The 24,261-nt window shown below is 43.7% G+C and overlaps 1 protein-coding gene and 1 pseudogene across 1 annotated transcript in view; one reads left to right on the top strand and one right to left on the bottom strand.

The window, feature by feature from the left end:
- C18H16orf87 (chromosome 18 C16orf87 homolog) overlaps positions 1 to 23,415 on the top strand; it is a 72,701-nt gene extending 49,286 nt beyond the window's left edge. The window contains exons 4-5 of the mRNA XM_054533849.2: positions 18,652 to 18,774; positions 23,210 to 23,415. Coding sequence (XP_054389824.1) covers positions 18,652 to 18,774; positions 23,210 to 23,280 — 194 coding nt within the window. The 3' untranslated portion in view covers positions 23,281 to 23,415. The remainder of the gene's footprint in view (positions 1 to 18,651; positions 18,775 to 23,209) is intronic.
- Positions 1,049 to 15,012, bottom strand: LOC100450499 (nuclear factor erythroid 2-related factor 3-like; annotated as a pseudogene).
- Positions 23,416 to 24,261: the final 846 nt, after the last annotated feature.

Genomic DNA, 24,261 nt, shown 5'->3' with positions numbered 1-24,261 from the left:
GTTCAGGTTTTCTAGTCTTGATTCAATCTTTGTAGGTTCTATGTTTCTAGAAACACCCATTTTCTCTAGGTTATCCAATTTGTTGGCATATAATTGTTCATAATAGTCCCTTATGGTCCTTTTTATTTCTGTGACATCAGTTGTAATGTCTCCGCTTTCATTTCTGATTTTGAGTCTTCTTTTTTTTCTTAGTGTAGCTAAAGTTTTCTCAACTTTTATATTTTTTGAAAAACCAACTTGATTTTGTTGATTTTCTGCAGTTTTTCTATTCTCTCTTTGATTTATTTCTGTCCTGATCTTTATTATTTCCTTCCTTCTGTTAACTTTGGGTTTAGTTTGTTCTTTTTCTAGTACCTTGAGGGGTAAACTGAGGTTATTTGGGATCTTTCTTCTTTTATAATGCAGGCATTTATCACTATAAAATTCCCTTTTAGTAGTGCTTTTGCTACATCCCTTAAGTTTTGATATGTAGTATTTTTGTCTTCATTTGTGTGTATGTATGTATGTATGTATGTATATGTATGTATGTATGTATGTATATGTATGTATTTATATACACAGGGTCTTGCTGTTTTGCCCAGGCGGAGCTCAAACTAACAATCCTCCCATCTCAGCCTTCCAAGTGGCTGAGACTACAGGTGTGTACCACCATTCCCAGCTTGAGATATTTTTAAATTTTCTTTTTTTAAAATTCGCATATAAAATTTATTTCCATATAGAAAAATTTATAAGCTAAATATAAAGATTAAACTAAAATAGTGTTTGAAAAGCCCACTGCTTCATTGCTGACAAACTAAATGAAAATAAGGCTATTTTGCATTTTAAATCATAAAAAACTGAAATATATCTTAAAATAATTAGATCTCCTGTGTTTGCTCTTTTTTTAATTTTATTTTCTTTCAACTTATATTTCCTGCTACAGCTTCTTTCTTACCTGAGGGTTTGCTCTTCTTCCATCACAGCTATATTGAAGAGTATACTGGTTTGGATTGACTGGCCTACCTTGGTCATCTCTTATTAATCTAAAAACATCACAAATGTCATGCAGTTTCTGTTTCATTATGTTAATAGCTTTATTACATTGGGCTCACTCTCAAGAGTTTCCTTCTTTGCTTGCAATTTACATACATCATCCTCTAGATTCAAAATTATGTCTAATTTGCATTTGTAACAGTTCTGAGCAGCAACTTTATTTTTCCCTCTTCATCTGATATCACAGATGAGCAAGACTTGTAGGTCTGTCAGATAGTACCTATTTAATGTGCTACTGAAAGAATCAACAGGTGGGCTGGGCACAGTGGCTCATGCCTATAATCCCAGCACTTTGGGAGGCCGAGCTGAGCAGATCACCTGAGGTCAGGAGTTCGAGACCAGCCTGGCCAACATGGTGAAAACCCGTCTCTACTAAAAATACAAAAATTAGCCAGGCGTGGTGGCGGGTGCTTGGAATCTCAGCTACTTGGGAGGCTGAGGCAGAAGAATTGCTTGAACCCAGGAGGTAAAGGTTGCAGTGAGATGACATCACACCACTGCACTCCAGCTTGGGCAACAGAGCAAGACTCGGTCTCAAAAAAACAAAAAACAGGCACGTGGACAATTTCATCTACAGAAAAAGGGATATGCAAAGCTTTAGCATGTCATTCATCACAGCTCAAGTTTCTATCAGTCACTGAGGTACCTACTCCTTATTTTCTGTGACTTTCCAGGCCTGAAAAAGATTCCGAAGTAGATTCTGGTGCACTTGGCTGTAAGTGGTAAGTGTGGTTATAAAATATGTCTTGAAATGCAAGATCCCCATGGAAACCATAATCACTACTATGATCCATGTGACAAAACATACTGGGTTCTGGGTAGCAGCCTCCTACAGAACCTTCTAAGTCATGATGGGAACGAGACTATACTAAAACCCTATAGCACCTTCACAGAGTGAGAAGAATTAGACTTGGTGATAGAGGTGCTATTGTGACGAGTCTAAAGAAAGGCCAGAATCAGAATCTGGTTCGTCAAAAAGCCGAGAAACATCCACTGGATCAAAGTCATTGTCTGTGGCTAATGACATTAAGTTTATCAAATATATTTACAGGAAGGTCATATAGTAGGTCTTGGCTTTTTAGATTCCTCATCTGATTGTCAACATGTGGAAGAGATCCTGTCAAATTAGTTCTAGGAAGGGTTTGCCCAGGATTGGTGAATGTAACTGTAGAAATAGTTCTTGTGCCCGTGAAGTGCTTCCTACTGGATCTCTTCTAAATGTATTGTTGGGACACAGTAACATGGCCTCATGAATATTGACATCGTGACTTACAGCCTGGCTAAAGTCTCCATTATAATGTGCTGAAGAAATTCATGCCATCATTGATACTGCCTGGAAGAGGAGGAATATCTCCCGATGAGATCCCTCCAGTGAATTTTCAGGCTATGATGAAAACAACAATCTTCCAGAGAGAAGTATCTGTCCCATTCAGATGTCTCATTTCTAGGTTCACTGGTCTCTTCTGCCTCCCAGTCAGGTTTATCTGCTCTTTGTTTTCATCTTCATTGTTCTGCTTTGTAATGAGTTCTTCTGGGTTGACACATTTTCCTCGTGCTGGGAACTGGGAGCCCCAGCTTCATGCTCTTTTCTTAGTGCCTCATTTTCCTCGTTCTTCCCCGCCGGCCCAGGGGCTACTCCGAGCTGCTTGGGGATCCCCGCCGCCCCCACTGCGCAGCCTGGCTGGCGCCGACTCCTCTGGCCAACGTGGCGGTGGCGCCGAGCAGCCCGTGAACCAAGTCTGCATCCCCAGCTGCCACGCTGTGCACCAGCCACGAATCCACTTGGGTGCGGGGGATGCAGGGGACCCCGAGCGCGCGCACCTCCCGGAGCGGCTGGCCCTTGGTGTGCAGCTGGCCCGCTCACCCTCCCGAGGCGAGGAAGGGGCTGAGCGCGTAGACGGAGCTGGCGGGGCCTTTCGGGAGCAGCAGCTCATTGCGGTAGCAGGGTGGGCGGAGCTGGCTGGCTGGGCGGAGCTGGGTGGGCGGAGCTGGGTGGGCGGTGTTAGGCAGAGGGTGAGGTCCATTTTCTTACTTTCTTTTTAGTCCAGTGGCTGTTTAAGACTATGTTATTTAGTTTTCACGTATTTGTGAATGTTCCTTTTTTGTGTGTGTGCTGTTACAGATTTCTAATTTCACTCCATGTAGTTGGAAAACATACTTGATATGATTTTGACCTTAAATTTGTTAAGACTTGTGGCCTAACGTGATCAATATATCTGGGAGAATGTTTTGTGTGTGCTTAAGAATGTGTAGGCTAGGCTTGGTGGCTCACACCTGTAGTCCCAGCACTGTGAGGTTGAAGGGACAGGATCGCTTGAGGCCAGTTCAAGATTACACTGAGCTCTGATCACACCACTGCAGTCCAGCCTGGGTGGCAGATTGAAATCCTGTATCTTAGAAAAGAAGAATAAGAATAAGAATGAGGAGGAGGAGGAGGGGGAGGGGGAGGGGAAGGGGGAGGAGGAGGAGGAGGAGGAAGAAAAGCAGAATGTGTATTCTGTTGAGTGAAAAGTTCTATTTATGTCTGTTAAGTCCATTTGTTATAGTGTTCAAGTTCACTCCTTACTGATTTTCTGTCTGTACGTTCTGTCTGTTACTGAAAGTGGAGTGTTGAAGTCTACTACTATTGCTGTCAATTTGTACTTTTAGATCTGTCAATATTTGCTTTGTTAGGTGCTTTTGTTTGGTGTATATATATTTCTAATTGTTATATCTTGTTGACCCATTTTTTGTTAAATGACCTTCTTTGTGTCTAGTGACAGTTTTTGACAAAGTCTGCCTTGTTGGATATGAGTTATAGCCACTTCTACCTTTTTTGGGTTAACATTTGCATGCAATATCTTTTTTCATCCCTTTACTTTCAGCCTTTGTGTGTCCTTGAATCTAAATGAGTTTCTTGTAGACAGCATATAAATTTTAAATCTGTTCAGGCACTCTACATCTTTCTTTTGTGGAGTTTATTCCATTTACATTTTTTTGTTTTTAAAAATATTTTTATTTGACAAACTATAATTGGATACATGAATGGGGCACAATGTAATGGTTTGATGTATTATATAATGTGGAATAATTAAGCTAATTAACATACCTAGCACCTCATTTTTTTTTGTTGTAAGACTTTTAAAATTTATTCTTAGCTATTTTGAAATACATAATGCATTATCATTGATTATAGTTACCCTACTGTGTGTTAGATCTTATGTATTTATTTCATCCTAATGGAAACTTTGTACTCTTAGATCATTTATCTGATACTCTGATTCCTTGTTCTCTCCTTCTTCCAACCCCCAGTCTCTGGTAACCACCTTTCTACTCTAGTTCTATGAGTTTGACATTTTTTAGATTCCACATATAAGTAAGATCATGTGGCATTTGTCTTTCTGTGCCTGCCTTATTTTACTTAGCATGATGTCCTCCAGGTTCATCCACAGTATCACGAATAACAGGATTTTCTTCTTTTTAAAGGCTGAATAATATTCTATTGTTGTATATATCATATTTTCTTTATCCATTCATCTGTTGATGAATATTTAGGTTGAATTCATATCTAGCTATTGCGAATAATGTTGCAATAAACATGGGAGTGCAGATACCTCTTCAGCATGATTTTAATGCATTTATTCCATTCAAATTTAAAGTAATTTTTGATAAGGAAGGATTTATTCTTGCCATTTTGTTAATTGTTTTATTTGTCTTGTGGTTATTTTATTCCTCTTTTTTTTTCTTGCTGTCATTTTGTTTCTTTTTTTTTTTTTTTTTTTTACATTGCTAGGTTTTGATTCCCTTTTTCTTTGTGGTTATCAAGGGGCTTACACAGAATATAGTTCTCACAGTCTACTTTAAGCTGATAACTTCCCTTGCATGCAAGAATGCTTTTCTCTCTTCTCTTCCCACATTATGCTATTGATGTCACAATTGTCTACTATTTGTATTATGTATCCATTAACATATTTTAGTATTAGTTGTTTTTAATACTTTAACCTTTTTTTTTTTTTTTCTGGGATAGAGTTTTACTTGTTGCCCAGGCTGGAGTGCAATGTCACAATTTTGGCTCACTGCAACCTCCGCCTCCTGGTTCAGGAGATTCTCCTGCCTCAGCCTCCCAAGTAGCTGGGACTACAAGTGCCTGCCACCATGCCTGGCTAATTTTTTTGTAATTTTAGTAAAGACGGGGTTTTGCCATGTTGACTTAAGGTGATCCGCCCGCCTCAGTTTCCCAAGTGCTGGGATTACACGTGTGAGCCACCGAGCCCAGCCTAATACTTCAAACGATTTTTTTTTTTTTTTTGCTTTTTAAGAGACAGGGTCTTGCTCTGTCACCCAGGCTAGTGGCCTGATCTTGGCTCACTGCAACCTCACCTCCCACATTCAAGTGATTCTCCTGCCTCAGCTTCCCAAGTAGCTGGGGGATTACAGGTGTGCACTACCACACTCAGCTAATTTTTGTATTTTTTTTTTAGTAGAGATGGGGTTTTGCCATGTCGGCCAGGCTGGTCTCGAACTCCTGACCTCAAGTGATCTGCTCACCTCAGCCTCCCAAAGTGCTGGGATTATAGGTGTGAGCCACCGTGCCTGGCCTAAACTTTTATAGTAAGATTGCAGTCTATTTACTCACCACGGTTGGAATAATAAAAGATTTTTTGCCTGTATGTTTACATCTGCCAATGAGTTTTATGCTTTGTTTTGCTTTCCTGTTGTTGTTCAGCATTCTTTCAGCTTGAAGGACTCCCCATATCATTTCTTATTTCTTGTCAGACAGGTCTAGTGGTGATAAACTCCCTCAGTTTTTGTTTGTCTGAGTAAGTCTTTATGGCCCCTCTTTTTTTTTTTTTTTTTTTTGGAGTCTCACTCTTGCTGAAGTGTAATGGTGTGATCTCAGGTCACTGCAACCTCCGCCTCCTGAGTTCAAATAATTCTCCTGCCTCAGCCTCCCAAGTAGCTGGGATTACAGGCACCTGCCACCACGCTCAGCTAATTTTTGTATTTTTAATAGAGATGGGGTTTCACCATGTTGGCTAGGCTGGTCTGGAACTCCTGACCTCAGGTGACCCGCCTGCCTCAGCCTCCCAAAGTGCTGGGATTACAGGCAGGAGCCACCCCACCTGGCCCAGCCCCTTGTTTTTTAAGGATAGTTTTGATGGGCATAATATTTTTGGTTGGCAGTTTTCTTCCTTGAGTACTTTGAATGTACTGTTCCACTCCCTTCTGTCCTGCAAGGTTTCTGCTGAAAACTCTGTTAGTCTAATGTGGATTTCCTTGTATGTACCAAGCTGCCTTTCTCTTGCTGCTTCAAAATTCTTTGTCTTTACCTTTTGTTAGTTTGATTATAATATGTCTCTGTGTAGATCTCTTTGGATTCTTCTTATTTGGCATCCTTTGGGCTTCCCGGATCCACATTTCTCTTTTCTTCCCCAGTCTTGGGAAGTTTTCAGCCATCTCTTTCTCTCTCTCTCCTCCTAGTACTCCAGTAATGCATAGATTGTTCTAGTTAATGGTTTCCAATAAGTCTTTTAAGCTATCTTTACTCTTTTATTCTGTTTTTACTTCTCAGATTGTGTAATTGTGATTGACTTCTTTTCTAGTTCACTGATCCTGTCTTCTTGATCTAGTCTGCTGTTGAACTCTATTGAATTTTTCAGTTCAGTTATTCTTCAGCTCTGTGATTTCTGCTTGATAATTTTAAATATTTCCTATTTCTGTTGAAATTTTCAGTTCAAGAATTACTCTCTTAATCTTGGTGAACGTCTTTATGACCTATTTCACATTCCCTATCAGGTAAATCACATATCTTTATTTCCCTAGGTTCTGTTTCTGGAGATTTATCTTGTTCTATTTATAACATATTTCCCTGTTTCTTCATTTTTCTTGACTTTCTGTGTTGGTTTTTGCACAGTAGGTAAGACAGCCACCTCTTCTAGTCTTGTCACACTGGCCTCATCTGGGAGATGGACCTCACCAACCAGCCCTACCAGATATTCTAATTCTAGATGCCTCTCACATCTTTTTGCTTGTCCAAATTGCTTTGTTCTTCATGGCCCTTTGGATACTAGGGTGTGCCAAGTTCTGTCAGTGCCCCAAGATATGTGAGATAGAAGCCAATCCCTTGACATGCAGCTTGAAAAGTCGGAGTGCTAGATTTATGTTCCAATTCCTTCTACCTCAGGGAGAAGCTGGGAGCTAGAGTTTATCTCCCACTCACTCTGTCCTAAGCCTGGAAGAGGATCTGTGGCAAATGCCTGCACTTTTATGCAGTCTGCACATTCTGAATTTCAAAGGAATCCACTGGATGTGCACCCATTTAGCAACCAGCTTTTTTTTGTCTTCTGTGTTCTGGGGAGACTCCAGAATACAGAGCCCTATCAACTCCCAGAGCTAGGTGATTTAGCAATCAATTCCTCATATGGGAACTGTTAAAAGTGGGGCACTTGATGCATACATATACTTTTTCCAGGAAATCTGCAGACCTGGATTTATCACTCAGTTGAGCTGGGGGAGAAGGTGCAGGAAGTGCCCATTCTTCCCTAGAGCCTTTCACAGGTTTATTGTTTATCTGCTCTGTTTGCTCCCAGATACAGGCTAGCCGGAAGCCCGACCCTCAGGCAGTAGCTGGAAAAGTATGCAGACAGACCTCTTTCAGAGAGATACTTGGAGCTGGGCCTCTTTGCTTATTCTCTCTGGACTGATCCTGGGTGGGCTACAGCCACTGGAAGTGCCCTTTAACTCTACAAGCTAGATGAGCTCACAAACAAACCCTTCATTCCTGAGGGAGAAGCTGGGAGTTGGGTGATGCTTCCTGTTTGTAAAGTGCTGTCCCTGTTGTGAGGTTTGTGCACAAAGGTGTCTCAGCTTTTACTACCTGTTTTGATGTGAATATTTTCTCAGTTGCTCAGTGTGTTAGAGTCTTTCAACTAGTTTTTGGCATTCTCTCAGAGGGATTTAATTTGTGCGTAGATGTTTATTTGGTGTGTCTGTGAGAGGAGATAAAGTCAGCATTCTCCTTTTCTGCCATCTTGCTAATGTTTATTGTAATTTTCTTTTTCTTTCTTTTTTTTTTTTTTTTTTTGAGACAAGGTCTTGCTCTCTCACCCAGATTGGCATGCAGTGGCATGATCACAGCTCACTGCAGCCTCAATTTCCTGGGCTCAAGCAGTTCTCTGGCCTCAGGCTTCCTGAGTAGCTGGGATTACAGGCACACACCACCACACCCAGCGAATTTTAAAAAATTTTTTGTAGAGATGAGGTCTCACTGTGTTTCCCAGGCTGGTCTCAAACTCCTGAGCTCAAGTGATCCTACCGCCTTGGCCTCCCAGAGTGTTGGGCTTATAGGCATGAGCCACTGTGCCCAGCTTAATTTTCTTTTCTCGTGATGTCTTTGTCTGTCTGTATCAGGGTAATGCTGGCCTCATAGAATGAGTTAGTATGTGTTGCCTCCTGTTCTGTTTTGTAGAAGTATTTGATATTAAAATTCCTTAGGCCGGGCGCAGTGGCTCACGCCTGTAATCCTAGCACTTTGGGAAGCTGAGGCAGGGGGATCACCTGAGGTCAGGAGTTTGAGACCAGCCTGGCCAACATGGCAAAACCCCATCTCTACTAAAAATACAAAAATTAGTCAGGCGTGGTGGTGCGCACTTGTAATCCCAGCTACTTGGGAGGCTGGGGCAGGAAAATCGCTTGAACCCAGGAGGCAGAGGTTGCAGTGAGCCAAGATCATGCCACTGCACTCCAGCGTAGGCAACAGAGAGAGACTCCGTCTCAAAAAAAAAAAAAAAAAAAGAGAAAAATTCTTTAAATGTTTTATAGAATTCATCAGTGAAACCATCTGGTTCTGGACTTTCCTTTGTTGAAAGGTTTTTGATTACTGAGTCAATCTCTTGTTATGTGTCTGTTGAGATTTTCTATTTCTTCTTGAGTCATTTAGGTAGTTTGCGTGTTTCTAGGAATTTGTCTGTTTCATCTAGGTTATTTAATTTGTTGGCATACAATTGTGCATAGTCTTTTCTTATAATCCTTTGTGTTTCCGTATGGTCAGTAGTAATGTCCTCACTTTCACTTCTGACTTTAGTCATTTGCCTCTTCTTTTTCCTTAGTCTAGCTAAATGTTTGTTAATTTTGTTGATCGTTTCAAAGACCCAATTTATGGTTTCATTGATTCTCTCTATTGTTTTTCTATTCTCTATTATATTTATCTCCAACTGGTAATTTTAAGGAACTCAATTCCAGAACCTCAACTTCTATTTTATTATTTACTGTGGCATCATGTAAGTTCTTTTCTACTACCCCTTTCTCTCCAGTCCTTCCCCCACCTGGCAAAATAAAGTTGAAACCTTCACTCATCTGAATCTTACTGTGGGGCATTTTCTGGAGTGCAAAAACCTCCAGGATGCCCCCCAAAATGGCCATTTGAAATATTGTAATGTTTTATGCCATAATCTTACTATAGGGTTTCCTTTTTGCTTTTATCTGTTGAGGGTAAAGCATTGTTAGTCAGGGTTCAACCAAGGAAAGAGGACCAGTAGGAGATAACCATTAAGAAATTTATTGCGGCTGGGCACGGTGGCTCACGCTTGTAATCCCAGCACTTTGGGAGGCCTAGGTGGGTGGATCATGAGGTCAGGAGTTCGAGACCAGCCTGGCCAACACAGTGAAACCCTGTCTCTACTAAAAATACAAAAAAATTAGCTGGGCGTGGTGGTGGGTGCCTGTAATCCCAGTTACTCAGGAGGCTGAGGCAGGAGAATTGCTTGAACCCAGGAGGCGGAGGTTGCAGTGAGCCGAGATCATGCCACTGCACTCCAGCCTGAGCAACACAGCGAGACTCTGTCTCAAAAAAAAAAAGTCTCTCTGAACAAAATATTGAACCTCATTCGATCTAAGACACCATCAGCTGTCAAATACACTTTTGTGTCATGTAACACGTATAAGGAAGCCAATTAACCTTTAACATTTTAATTTTATACTTAAAAATTATTTTAGGCTGGGCATGGTGGCTCATGCCTGTAATCTCAGCACCTTGGGAGGCCAAGGTAGGAGGATTGCTTGTGGCAAGAAGTTTGAAACCAGCCTGGGCCACATAGGGAGACAGCCTCTCTACAAAAAAAAAAAAAAAAAAAAAATTAACCAGACAAGATGCACAGATGCACGCCTATAGACCCAGCTACTTAAGAAACTGAGGCAGGAGGATTCAGCCCTCAAGTTTGACATTGCAGTTAGCTGTGATCACACCACTGCACTCCAGCCTGGGTGACAGAGAAAGACTCTGTCTCTAAAAAAAAAAAAAAAAAAAAAAAAATTATTTTAGACTTATTTAGACATAGAGTTAATGATGATGAACAGCTGTGGCCAAGTTCACTCATGTGCAGACAATGATAACCATACCACAACTGCTACCTGGCTGATGGTGTCAGATACCATTGATTGTATAATGCACGTGAATTTCAGAGATGTTAAAAAGTGGGGGAAGAAAGTGCATCTTGGCCGGACATGGTGGTTCACGCCTGTAATCCCAGCCCTTTAGGAACTTGAGGTGGGTGGATCTCCTGAGCTCAGGAGTTCAAGACCAGCCTGGGCAACATGGTGAAACCCTGTCTTTACCTAAGATAAAAAATAAAAAAAGGGTCAGGCGCGGTGGTTCACGCCTGTAATCCTAGCACTTTGGGAGGCCAAGGCAGGTGGATCACGAGGTCAGGAGATGGAGACCATCCTGGCTAACATGGTGAAACCCCGTCTCTACTAAAAATACAAAAAATTAGCCAGGCGTGGTGGCGGGCGCCTGTAGTCCCAGCTACTCGGGAGGCTGAGGCAGGAGAATGGCGTGAACCCGGGAGATGGAGCTTGCAGTGAGCTGAGATCGCACCACTGCACTCCAGCCTGGGCGACAGAGCGAGACTCCATCTCCAAAAAAACAACAACAACAACAACAACATAAAATTAAAAAAAGAAAGTGCATCTTAAAGTCAATGAAATATGTTTTGCTTCAGCCAATCCCTAGAATATAGAGACTTTATTTTTCTTGATTCAATTACATGTCTTTGATACATGAATTTCTGTAAAATAATTTGTGTTCCAAGACTTCAGATTTTAAAATGTTTCTAGCTTTAAGAGAAAATATTTTGGCCGAGGCGATGATTTGTTGTTGATTCTTATTTCAGGCGATAGCAGAGGCTCTGTGACTGAGTTGTCAAACATACATATTAAGAATTTGGTTTTTTTCATTTTATCAGACAGAAAAGATGATTAAAAGTTTATGACCCTCCTAGAGAGATGTATGCTGTTTGATTCTTAGCTACAATTTCATAACAGTTTAAATTTCATCTTAGTGTGGCATAAAGAACAACATTTTGAAGTCAAACAGACCGACTTGGATTTATATTCTGGCTTTGCCACTTACTAGTGATGTGACTCGGTATGTCGCATCACCTTCCTAGATCTCAGTTTGCTCCTCTGTAAACTCCTCATAGATTAGACAATGTATATAAAGCATAAAGTGTTTACCAGAGCAGTTGTTTAGTAAACTGCTGTATTGATGGAAATGATGGTCTATTGGAGTGCTAGGAATACACGATTGGTAGAACTGGATGTTACGCCAGGCAGTGGGGTTGCTAGAACCTTACCTGGAGTCAGTCTGGAGAGGAAGGATAGTTTTTTTAATAGGTCGTTCCTCAGGAAATGAAGTGACTTTACTATTAGTCAAAAAGAATTAGTGCTACAAATTGCAGCTGGAGAGAAGGAATAAATTCTAGTGTTCCATAGCACTGTAGGATGACTATAGTTAATAATACATAGTTTGTTTTTTTTTTTGAGACAGGGTCTTACTGTATTGGCCAGGCTGGAGTGCAGTGGAGCGATCCTGGCTCACTGCAGCCTAAAACTCCTGGACTCAGGCAATCCTCCCACCTTAGCCTCCCGAGTAGCTGGGACTACAGGTGGGTGCCACCATGACTGGCTAAATTTTTTAAAAGTAGTTTGTAGAGACAGAGTCTCATAATATTGCCCAGGCTAATATATAGTTTCAAATAGTTAGAAAGAGGATATTGAATGTCCCCAACACAAAGAAATGATAACTGGTTGAAATGATGGATGTGCTAGTTACCCTGATTTGATCACTCTACACTGTATTATCAGAATATCACTATGTATCTTTAAATATGTACAATTATGTCCAATTTTTAAAAAGTGACCCTGACTCAGATAGATAGATAGATGATAGATAGAATTAGTGCTAATAAACACCATATTGGCCTTTTTTTGGGGTTTTGTTTTTGTGTTTTTTTTTTTTTTTTGAGACGGACACTCACTCTGTTGCCCAGGCTGGAGTGCAGTAGCACAATCTCAGCTCACTGCAACCTTTGCCTCCTGGATTCAAGTGATTCTTCTGCCTCAGCCTCCTGAGTAGCTGGGACTACAGGTGTGCACCTCCACGCCCCGTTAATTTTTGTATTTTTAGTAGAGACAGGTTTTCACCATGTTGGTTAGGGTAGTCTCAAACCCCTTGACCTCAGATGATCCACCCATCTTGGCCTCCCAAAGTGCTGGGATTACAGGTTTGAGCCACTGCGGCTGGCCAATATTGTTGAATGATAACATTTTATTAGTCTGGGAGCAGAAGGAAAGGTTGGGAATGCAGAAAGAATGGTTTTAATAATTTGAGAGGGATTTTGAAATAGGAATTGATTCCTAAAGCTTACGAATGGAAGAGGTCATTTACTCTTCATTCATGAAGTACGTATTGAGCACCTGCTAAATGTCAGGTGTTTTGCTAGGCCCTGGGAACTCAGTGGTGAGGATGCAGACAAGGTCCCCGTCCTTGTGGAGCTGGGTAAGGATACACAATAAAAAAGGAAACCACTTTAAAAACAAGATAATGATATAATGATTCTAAGGATTTACTGGTAAGGGAAGGTCTGTCTGGGAAGATGACGTTTAACTAAGGCCTGATGACAGAGTGATGTTTCTTGTGCTTGAGGTTCATTGAGCTTCTTCTTTTTATCTGTGGATTTATAGTTGTGCTCTCTCTCTCTCTCTCTGTCTCTCTCTCCTTTCTTTCTTCTTTAATTTTATTTTCTTTGTTTTTGTAGGGTCTGGCTCTGTTGTCCAGACTGGAGCGCAGTGGTGCGATCTTGGCTCACTGCATGCTGCCTCCTGGGCTCAAGCGATTCTCCTGCTTCAGGCTCCCAAGTAGCTGGGACTACAAGTTCACGCCACCATGCCTAGCTAATTTGTTAAATTTTTTGTAGAGATGAGGTTTCACTATGTTGCTGAGGCTTGTCTTGAACTCCTGGGCTCAAGTGATCCCCCAGCCTCAGTCTCCCAGAGTGCTAGGATTACAGATGTGAGCCAATGCACCTGGCTGGATTTATAGTTTTCATCAAATTTGGGAATGACATGGCCATTATTTTCTCCTCTCTCCTTTGGAAATTCCAATTATACATATATTAGGCCACTTAAAGTCCCACAGCTCACTGCTCTTTTTTTCCTCTTTTTTTTTTTGGATAGTTTCTATTGTTATGACTGTGTCTTATCTTCACTAATCTTTGTCCTTTGTAGTGTTTAACCTGCCTTTAGTCCCATCCAGTGTATTTTTCATCTAAAATGTTTTAGGTTTCATCTCTAGAATTTCAACTTCGGACTTTAACAAATGTTTTCAGGCGGGCCCAGTGGGCGGCTCACACCTGTAATCCAGCACTTTGGGAGCGGAGGTGGGCAGATCACCTGAGGGCAGGAATTTGAGAACAGCCTGGTCAACATCTACTAAAGCATGGCCGGGATCTTTGGGGTGTCAATATTCTTCCCAGAAACCTCTGCAGGCCATGGCACCTTTGCCTGAGTTCTTGTCCTGTGTCCAGGAAGAGCAGACAAGTGAAGGGTGACCAATTGTCTAAGTTCTTGTCCTGCGTTCAGCAAAGCGAAGGGTGAACATGAAGATGAGCTTTATCAAGTATTACAACAACTCAGCAAATGAAAATGAGCTTTATTAAGTGTTACAGTAGCCGAGAGGAGACCTGCAGGGGGTAGCTCCTGTCTATAGGCAGGTCATCCACCAAGTGTTCAGTTCTCAGCAGAAAGGAGGCCCTGGAAAGGGTAGCTCCTCTGTGCAACTGGTTGTCCCAGATGTCTGCAGTTCTCAGTGGAGAGGAGGCCCTGGAGAGGGTGCCTCTTCTCTGCGGTCAGGTAGTCACTGCAACTCTCAGCAGAGAGGGTAGCTCCTCTCTGCAGGTGGTGGTCCCGTCCTCTCCAGCTCTCAGCAGACATGGTACTCCTCTCTGCAGCTGGTCATCCTGTTGTCTCTCTGCCCCCTTCATCCTCTGGCTGTCTTCTGCCCTGCCTGGCTGATCCCAGGGCTTTTATGGACCTCAGAGGGGAGGAAGTATGTGCCCATTGGTCCATGGGTGTTATGGGCCGCCATAGACCAGCAGGAAAAGGCAGCACAAGTCCCCACTCCAGTCCATTGGACTGGCAGCCCAGTCCCCAGCCTTCTGGCCCTCCCTGGTCTGAAGGTGGGGACTTCCTGGGGACCTGCCTCTTCTGCCCAGGACTCTGTCTGTCTCCCGCTGCCATTCATGGCCCTGGGGCTGGGCCCCAACCCCGCTCTGAGATGAGAGCAGGCGCCAGGAGCCAAGAGAGGCCAGGCAGTGGGAGCAGACACCGCTGAGCCTGCAGAGATGGGGGGAGGGTCCTTCCTGGGGCCTTGGAGGCCTTGGAGGGTGCAGGCTGCAGAGATGTCCAGTCCTGCACCTGGGAGGGCAGCCGCAGCTGCACCCTGGAGCTCCCATCCCGCCAACTCGGAAGGCTCACGCTTGTCCCCCGGCTCCTGCTTGCTGTGTAGAGTGGGAGGCCCAGGTCTGCAGCCACAGGTCCGCTGCGCCTGGGAGGGTAGATCTTGCCTGTTCCTGTGCTCCCCTCACACCCCGCCCCCACAAGAGCACAGGTAGGCTTGGATCCACAGCTGTAGTTTGGCGGGGCAGGGCTCCTGGCCTGCTCCATAGGGCAGGACGTCTGGGTTTGGGTGGCTACAGTTGCACTCGGGGAGCTCCTGGCTCCAACTTACCAGGGGCGGGGCTCCCTCAGGCTCCACGGAGTGTGTAGCCCCTGCTGCAGCCTGCGTGATTACAGCAGCCACTACCTTTAGCGGTGCAGGCCTGTAGTCCCAGCCACTTGGGAGACTGAGGCAGGAAAATTGCTTGAACCTGGGAGGTGGAGGTTGCAGTGAGCCGAGATTGCACCACCATTCTCCAGACTGGGCGACAGAGTGAGACTGTGTCTCAAAACAATAAAAATAAATAAAAAATTTAAAAGTAAAAATGTGTTCCATGTCTCTGCTTAACATCTACTTTTTCTCTAGTTATCTGGATGCTGGGGCCATCAGAGGGTTCACCTCATTTTCTCCTCACTTCTCATGCCTCACTGTCCGCATCACCCATGTCCAGTGTCTTGAGCACTGATCTTTCCTATATCCTGTCCAGATCCTTACTTGTTACCTTAGGAGGGTAAATCCAGTCCTGCTTTATCTTGGCTGAATGTAGGAGTACCCCACCTTTATTATTTAGCTCATATTCATATTCACTGTAAGGTTTTAAAATGTGCAAATAGGCTACATATTGATTTTAACCAGTTGCTGTTGATAAAAAAACACTTGAGATTCTAACTAATTTTCCTGCTGCATGATAAAGCCCATGCCTTTGCTTTGATCTCCGTACTAATCTTCATTCACTGTGTATTTATTAACAGCATAGCTCTCAAAAAGCTCTGGCTTTGCTTTGCCTTTCCTTTCCTTCCTTTTCCCTTTTGTTTTCTTTTCTTTTTTTTTTTCTTTTTTTTTTTTTGACAGTCTTGCTTCATCACCCAGGCTGGAGTGCAGTGGCCCGATCTCGGCTCACTGCAATCTCCACCTCCCGGATTCAAGTGATTCTCGTGCCTCAGTCTCCTGAGTAGCTGGGATTACAGGTGTGCGCAAACACACCCACCTGGCTAATTTTTGTATTTTTAGTAGAGATGGGGTTTCACCATGTTGGCCAGGCTGGTCTCAAACTCCTGGCCTCAAGTGATCCACCCACCTCAGCCTCCCAAAGTGTTGGGATTACAGGCGTGAGCCACCGCACCCGGCCGCTTTCTTTTCTGTCAATTAAAAAAGTCACTTCTGGCCAGGCAGGGTGGCTCACGCCGCCTGTAATCCCAGCACGGTGGGAGGCCGAGGTGGGCGGATAACTTGAGGTCAGGAGCTGGAGACTTGGCCAACACGGGGAAACCCTGTCTCTACTAAAAATACAAAAAATTAGCTGGGCGTGGTGGTGGGCGCCTGTAATCCCAGCTACGCAGGAGGCTGAGGCGTGAGAATCACTTGAACCCAGGAGGTGGAAGTTGCTGTGAGCCGAGATCGGGCCACTGCATTCCAGCCTAGGTGACAGAATGAGACTGTCTCCAAAAAAAAAAAAGTCACTTCTGACCTTACCAGTAAGAGAAATCTGCTTCAGATCCTTTTATTATTTATTATCTATTATGGTATCACATTCCTAGGCTGAGCTGTTTCCCAGATGTACTTATCGAACATTTTTATGCATTATATATGGTCCAAGAACTTTAGAATGTGGGTTGAGGTGGAGTTACGTTTTTTTTGGTTGTGGTAAAATCTATATAACAACATTTACCATTTTTTCTTTTCCTTTTTTTTTTTTCCAAGATAGGCATTACAGGTGTGAGCCACCGCACCTGGCCTCTTTCTTTTTTGTCAATTAAAAAAGTCACTTCTGGCCAGGCACGGTGGCTCACGCTACCTGTAATCCGAGCACTGTGGGAGGCCGAGGTGGGCAGATCACTTGAGGTCAGGAGCTGGAGACTTGGCCAACATGGGGAAACCCGGTCTCTACTAAAAATACAAAAAATTAGCTAGGCGTGGTGGTGGGCGCATTACAGGAGCTAATTTTGCTCCGTCACCCAGGCTGGAGTGCAGTGGAACGATCACAGCTCACTGCAGCCTCAACTTCCTGGACTCAGGCAATTCTCCCTCCTCAACCTCTCAAGTAGCTGGGACAACAGGCACTTGCCACCCCACCTAGCTAATTTTTGTGTTTTTTTGTAGAGACAGGGCTTTTCCATATTGTCCAGGCTGGTCTCGAACTCCTGGGCTCAAGCCATCTGCCCGCCTTGGCCTCCCAAAGTGCTGCGATTAAAAGCATGAAGCACCGTATCTGGCTTTAGTCATTTTTAACTCTCCATTTCAGTGACATTAAGGGCATTCACAATGCTGTGTATCAGTTACTACTATCTAATTCTAGAACTTTTTCATCATCCCATACTAAAACTCTGTACCCCTTACACAGTAACTCCTCATTCCCTCCTTCCCCAGCCCCTGGCAACCTCTATTCTACTATTCGTCTCTATGAATTTGCCTATTCTAGGTACCTCATATAAGTGGGATCATAACAACATTTGCCTTTCAGTATCTGGCTTATTTCACTTAGCATAATGGTTTCAAGCTTCATCCATGTTGTATCAAGTATCAGAATTTCATTCCTTCTGAATGAGTAATAATAAGGCTGAATAATTTTCTGTCGTATATATATTCCACATTTTGCTTACCCATTCATCTGTTGAACATTTGGGTTGTTTCCACCTTTGAGCTACTGTGAATAACACTGCTGTGACCATAGGTGTACCAGTATTTGTTTGAGTTCCTGTTTTCCATTCTTTCGGTTATGTACCTAGGAGTGGAACTGCTGGATCAGGTGGTAATCCTATGTTTCACTTTTTGAGAAATCACTAAACTGTTTTCCATAGTGGTTGCATCATTTTTGCATTCCCATCAGCGAAGCACAGTGTCTCAGTTTCTCCACCTCCTCACCAATACTTGTTCTTTTCTATTTTTGTAAGTAATAGCCATCCTAATGGGTGTGAAGTGGTATTTCATTGTGGTTTTAACTTACATTTCCCTAATGACTAGTGATACTGAGCAGCTTGTCATGTGCTTATTGGCTATTTCTGTGTCCTTTTTATAGAAACGTCTATTTAAATCACTTGACCATTTTTGAGAACAACCGTTGAATGGGGTTGTTTCAGTGGGGGTTGTGGTTATTTTGTTTTTTGTTTTTTTTTGAGACAGGGTCTTGCTCTGTCGCTCAGGCTGGAGTGCAATGGTACGATCTCGGCTCACTGCAACCTCCGCCTGCCAGATTCTAGTGATTCTTCTGCCTCAGCCTCTCAATTAGCTGGGACTACAGGTGCACACCACCATGCCCAGTTAGTTTTTTGTATTTTCAGTAGAGACGGGGTTTCACCATGTTGGCCAGTCTGGTCTCAAACTCCTGACCTCAAGTGATCCACCTGCCTCAAACGCCCAAAGTGCTGGGATTACAGGCGTGAGCCATCGCACTTGGCCTGGGAGGGGTTATGTCTTAATGCCCAAATCTATCTGCTCTCCAAGTGATCTTTGGAGTTTTGGTATTCTTTCTGATGTTTTATATCTAACATATCTAGAAAGTACTCCATAGAAAATTGCTTCATGTTTCCATGATAATTGCCCATATGTGACAGATTTTTCTTTGCAATAGATGAAGCAGATGGTGATTTCAAGTTGCTTTCCATGTATCCGAGCTGTTTCCAGAGTCTGCCCTTTCTGTTTCTATGCAGCTATAGAGTGGCTGACCAGGAGGCGGGAGTGGCGGCCCATGCCTGTAATCCCAGAACTTTGGGAGGCCGAGACGAGTGGATCACTTGAAGTCAGGAATTCAACTGACCAGCCTGGCCAACATGGTAAAAACTTGTCTCTACTAGAAATACAAAAATTAGCCAGGTGGTAGTGGCACACGCCTGTAATCCCAGATATGTGGGAGGCTGAGGCAGGAGAATTTCTTGAACCCGGGAGGCAGAGATTGCAGTGAGCCGAGAGTGCACCACTGCACTCCAGCTTGAGTGACAGAGCAAGACTCCGTCTCCAAAAAAAAAAAAGGCTGGGCGCGGTGGCTCATGCCTGTAATCCCAGCACTTTGGGAGGCCAAGGTGGGCGGATCATGAGGTCAGGAGATATCAAGACCATCCTGGCTAACACGGTGAAACCCCGTCTCTACTAAAAATACAAAAACAAAATTAGCCAGGCGTGGTAGCAGACACCTGTAGTCCCAGCTACTCGGTAGGCTGAGGTGGGAGATTGTGTGAACCCGGGAGGCGGAGCTTGCAGTGAGCAGAGATCACGCCATTGCACTCCAGCCTGGGAGACAGAGCGAGGCTCCGTCGCAAAAAAAAAAAAAAACAAACCAGTGGCTGACCAGGGATGTGATCTGGGAATGAGACTCCCAAGGCTCCCGTGATAGACCTGTTAAGCTTCACTTTTCTTTTGCTTGGAAAATTTTATCTCTTTAGTACAATGAGAATACAACAAAACAAACCGCTCACTTATTGGCCTCTGGTTGCTGTCATTTCACATCACCAGCAACAGCAATGGCTCTGCCAGAATTTGCCAGGTGCCCCATTTCGGTTGGGAGACACATGCCCTTGCCATTAGGGATACGGATAAATATCACCCCTGCTCTTCATCAGGAAACCCGGGGTCCAAAGTTTTAAGTGGGATTTTGAGGTTGTAAGAATATAAAACACCTAAAAAAAAGTAGAACTCATGTTTGTTACAAGTTAAAAGAATCATTTGAAGCTGGGCGTGGTGGCTCACACCTGTAATTTCAGCATTTTGGGAGGCCAAGGCGGGCAGATCACTTGAGGTCAGGAGTTCAAGACCAGCCTGGCCAACATAGAAAAACCCTGTCTCTACTGAAAATAAAAAAAAAACTAGCCAGGCATGGTAGCATGCGCCTATAATCCCAGCTACTGGGGAGGTTGAGGCTGAGGCACTGAACTCGGGAGGCAGAAGTTGCAGTGAGCCAAGATTGTGCCACTGCACTCCAGCCTGGGCGACAGAGCCAGACTCTGTCTCGAAAAAAAAAAAATCACTTGAACACATGTGAGCAGTTATGAATTCTTTTATGGTGTGCCAACATTTGAGTGTGGTTACAAGAAACAATAGTAAAAACAGTAGAAAAGAGTGACCATTTCTGGAGTAGTCACTGCTCTGGACACGGTACCAAATACTTTCCATGTATGATTGTGTTCGATCACTACAAATCAGGAAAACAAAGCTCAAAGAGCTAAGAAAGTTGCTCCAGGTCACATACTTCATACGTGACAGAGCCTGGATACAAACCTAGGTCAGTGTGACTCCTGTTTTGGAGCAGAAGTACTGACAGCTTGTTGGGTGGAGGAGAAACAGGAAAACGCATTTCAAATAGCTTAGTATTATTGCAACTGACTAGGAAAGCAACGTAGGTATTATTTAGAAAATAGAGGATTTCAGTGGATATAAAGACCTTTTTGTCCATAAGCTGTGTTGGTAATGTTACTTCCAAGCGCAGAAGGCCAAGTGCTCATCGTAACCTTTCTGGTTGATGCAGGTGTTCTCACTACATATGTTGTAGGTTTTCTTTTCAGATTCAAATTTTGGGGGATTTTGGGGTCTATTTTTATTTTTATTTTTTTTAAGACAGGGTCTCACTCTGTCACTCAGGCTGGCGTGCAGTGGTATGATCACAGCCCACTGCAGCCTCAGACTCCTGAGCTCAAGCGATCCTCCCACATTGGCTTCCCAAAATGCTGAGATTACAGGCATGAGCCACTGCACCTGGCCCAGATTCAAATGGTGGATTCAAGTATTTTGTTGATATTTTGTTTTGGATTTTGAGATAGGGTCTCAGTCTGTTGCCCAGGCTGACTGCAGTGGTGTGATCATGGCTTACTGCAGTCTCAAACTCCTGAGCTTAAGCAGTCCTCCCACATCAGCCTCCTAAATAGCTAGGACTACAGGTGCGCCACAACACCCGGCTAATTTTTGTATTTTTGTAGAGACAGGGGTCTCGCTGTGTTACCCAGGCTGATCTTGAACTCCTGGACTCAAGCAATCCACCTGCCCGAGCCTCCCAAAGTGCTGGGATTACAGGCATGAGTCACCACGCCTGCCCTTGTTCATATTTTGATTGGCTTTTATTTCAGTTACTGTGTTCTCTCTTCATTGGTGTCACCACTTCTTCCTGAACAAAATATTATTTCAAAAGTCTCCTTTCCTAAGAATTCTTACCATGTTCTCATCTTTCTACCTCTAACCTTAATGACTTCCCTAAACCTGTCTTTAATGGATTCTGCTTCTTCATTTGAGGTTTGAAAGTCTCCAGGTCTCCAGTTAATCTGCTACTTCTTTTTTTTGAGACAGGGTCTTGCTCTGTCCTCCAGGCTGGAGTGCAGTGGTGCAATCATGGCTCACTGCAGCCTTGGGCTCTGGGGCTCAAACGATCCTCTCGCCTCAGCCCCCCAAGTAGCTGGGACCACAGGCACATGCCACCATGCCCAGCTAATTTTTGTATTTTTTGTAAAGGTGGGGGGTTTGCCATGTTGCCCAAGCTGGTCTTGAACTCCTGAGCTCAAGTAATCCACCCACCTCAGCCTCCCAAAATTCTGGGATTACAGGCAGAATAATCCACCACGCCCTGTTTAGTTAATCTACTTCTATCTATATCACAGCCCTACTCTCACCCCACAACCCCCGTTGTTGACAAAGATACTTTGTTTCTTATCTGAGCCTTTTGTCTTGTACATCCTCATTTGTGTTTTTTTTTTCACCCTGTCCTTTCTGATTTATGGGCATTGATGGCCTCTCTAGGCTGAAACCTAAAGACTGTCTCTAGAATCTGTGTCTTACCAGACCAATTTTTAACTTCCTAGGATGGAAAATCCAGTTGTTTCAAATTGATAGAAATCTACCATCAATGTAGACTGGGTTTAGCCAGGCACTCATGCAAGACAATGCCTGCTCTATGCTGTACACCAAGGGATTGCAAAAGTTGTGATGTTCTTGTCCAAACATGGAGAAACATGAGCTGGGGACTTGTGTGCGATTGTAAGCAATTGAACAACCACACCCAAAGAGGGTGAACTGATGTCACCCTGGAGACAAGTCGTCAGTGATGAGCTGAAGGGCTCTGCTCACTCTGCTCTGATTTTAGCATTTCTTTTAATGACTCAAATGAGTTATCCCTAGACAGCAAGCATCCACACACACAGGCTATGGCCCTGGCTTCCTTGGTGCGAGCAGGCCACATTAAGAAAGTCGTGCACATTTGTCATTTTTTTGACCACCGTCTGTCAATTCCCCTTCCTCAAAATACCATCCCGCAGTCTTTGTGGGATAGTAAATCCAGGAGCTAAGCTCCCACAGTGGCCGCCAAACAGGTTCCCATCAGATGCCCTGGAAGTGAAAGATGCAAAGGTGGGGAAATGGCTGGAGCGCAGTCTTTGACTGCAGTGAATGGCAGACTGCAGTTCACCCCAGTCTTTATTCTCTTTCCCTGGGACTCCATTAGTGAATTGTGGAGTTTTGAATTGTCCTTTTGTTTCTCATCCGTTCTTTCACAGTTTATTTTTTCCCCTAGGTTCTGGGAAATTTCCTCTTTTATGATTCCTTGAACATTTTATTTCAGCTATCATTGTTTTTTTTTTTCTAAGACGAAGTCTCGCTCTGTTGCCCAGGCCAGAGTGCAAAGGTGTGATCTTGGCTCACTGCAACCTCTGCCTCCTTGGTTCAAGATATTCTCCTATCTCAGCCTCCCAGGTAGCTGGGATTACAGGTGCCCGCCACCACGCCCAGCTAATTTTTTTTTTTTTTTTTTTTTAGTGGAAACGGGGTTTCACCATATTGGTCAGGCTGGTATCGAATTCCTGACCTCAGGTGATCCACCTGCCTAGGCCTCCCAAAGTGCAAGGATTACAGGTGTGAGTCACTGCGCCCGGCCAGCTATCATATTTTTAATCTATCTAATTGCTTCCTCTTGTTTTCTGATTATTCTCTTTTTAGATCAACCTGTTCTGGTTTTATAAACTTTTTCTTAAACCTCTTCTTGTCGGCTGGGCACAGTGGCTCATGTCTGTAGTCCTAGCACTTTGCAAAGCTGGCTTGAGCCTGGGAGGTTGGAGCTGCAGTGAGCTATGACTGCACCACGCACTCCAGTCTGGGTGAGAGAGCGAGACCTTGTCTCGAAACAAACAAACAAAAAACAAAAAATCTCTTTGAGTCAAGTTTTCTTCTATTCCCTGATGATCTTTCTTTCCATCATAGTTAATTTTTCACCTATATATTTTGCTCTTTCTTTTTCAGGCCGCTGGTCCTGGGAATGTCTTGGTGATCTTTGGTTGTCTGGTCATATCTTAAAAAGAAGGTCTATGTGACTTGGTGGCTTCTCCCCAGTGAGAATTCTGACTGGGTGCTCTGGGTGTGGGGTCAAGGAGGATGAGGTCACTTGATTGCCCAGAATGAGGACTTTAGTGTACCAAGGTGATGAATAAAAGCCTTTGATTCTCCGATATGGATTGCTTAATTTCTTTTTTCTTTTTCTGTCTCTTTTTTTTTTTTTTTTTTTTTTTTTTGAGACGGAGTCTTGCTCTGTCGCCCAGGCTGGAGTGCAGTGGCGAGATCTCGGCTCACTGCAATCTCCACCTCCAGGTTCACGCCATTCTCCTGCCTCAGCCTCCCAAGTAGCTGGGACTACAGGCGCCCGCAACCAAGCCCAGGTCATTTTTTTTGTATTTTTAGTAGAGACGAGGTTTCACCATGTTAGCCAGGCTGGTTTCCACCTCCTGACCTTGTGATCCGCCCGTCTCGGCCTCCCAAAGATCTGGGATTACAGGCGTGAGCCACCGCCCAGACCAATGCTTAATTGCTTTAGAGAACTGTCAAGGACTTGTTTGTTTACTTTTGCCTGAGGGTAGATGCCAGCTGCTTGGACTTGTAGGGCATGAGTCTGAGGGCCTGGGGATGGGGGAAGGTGGGGGAGGAGAGAGAGAAGCAGGTGGGTACAGTTGATCCACCCTAGAGCTTTCCCGGCTCACAGGCCTCCTGGCAGCACTTCCCTGCTGCCTGCTGTTTGTCTGTTAACCCTCTCCCATCTGACCTCAGCTTCCAGGGTGTAGGGACTCTCATCCCTGTGTGGTACCCACTTACCCTGTCCTCAGGGTATGAGTTTATTCCTTATTGGACTTCTTGTCCATCAATCTGAAGAGTCAAGGCAGAGACATCCTGCCTGGTTTATTAATAAAAAATGAAAAAAAAAAACCCACATGCACGTTTAGTATTTGTTATCCCATGGGTAATATTTCTAGTAAAAGAACTAAAATTAACGTATTATTTCCATTGAAATAAATAATATATTG

Source organism: Pongo abelii, chromosome 18, assembly GCF_028885655.2.
Source record: "Pongo abelii isolate AG06213 chromosome 18, NHGRI_mPonAbe1-v2.0_pri, whole genome shotgun sequence".
NCBI classification, from domain to species: Eukaryota; Metazoa; Chordata; class Mammalia; order Primates; family Hominidae; genus Pongo; species Pongo abelii.
Note: the sequence above shows the minus strand (reverse complement) of the source record. Positions and strands in the feature narration are given on the sequence as shown.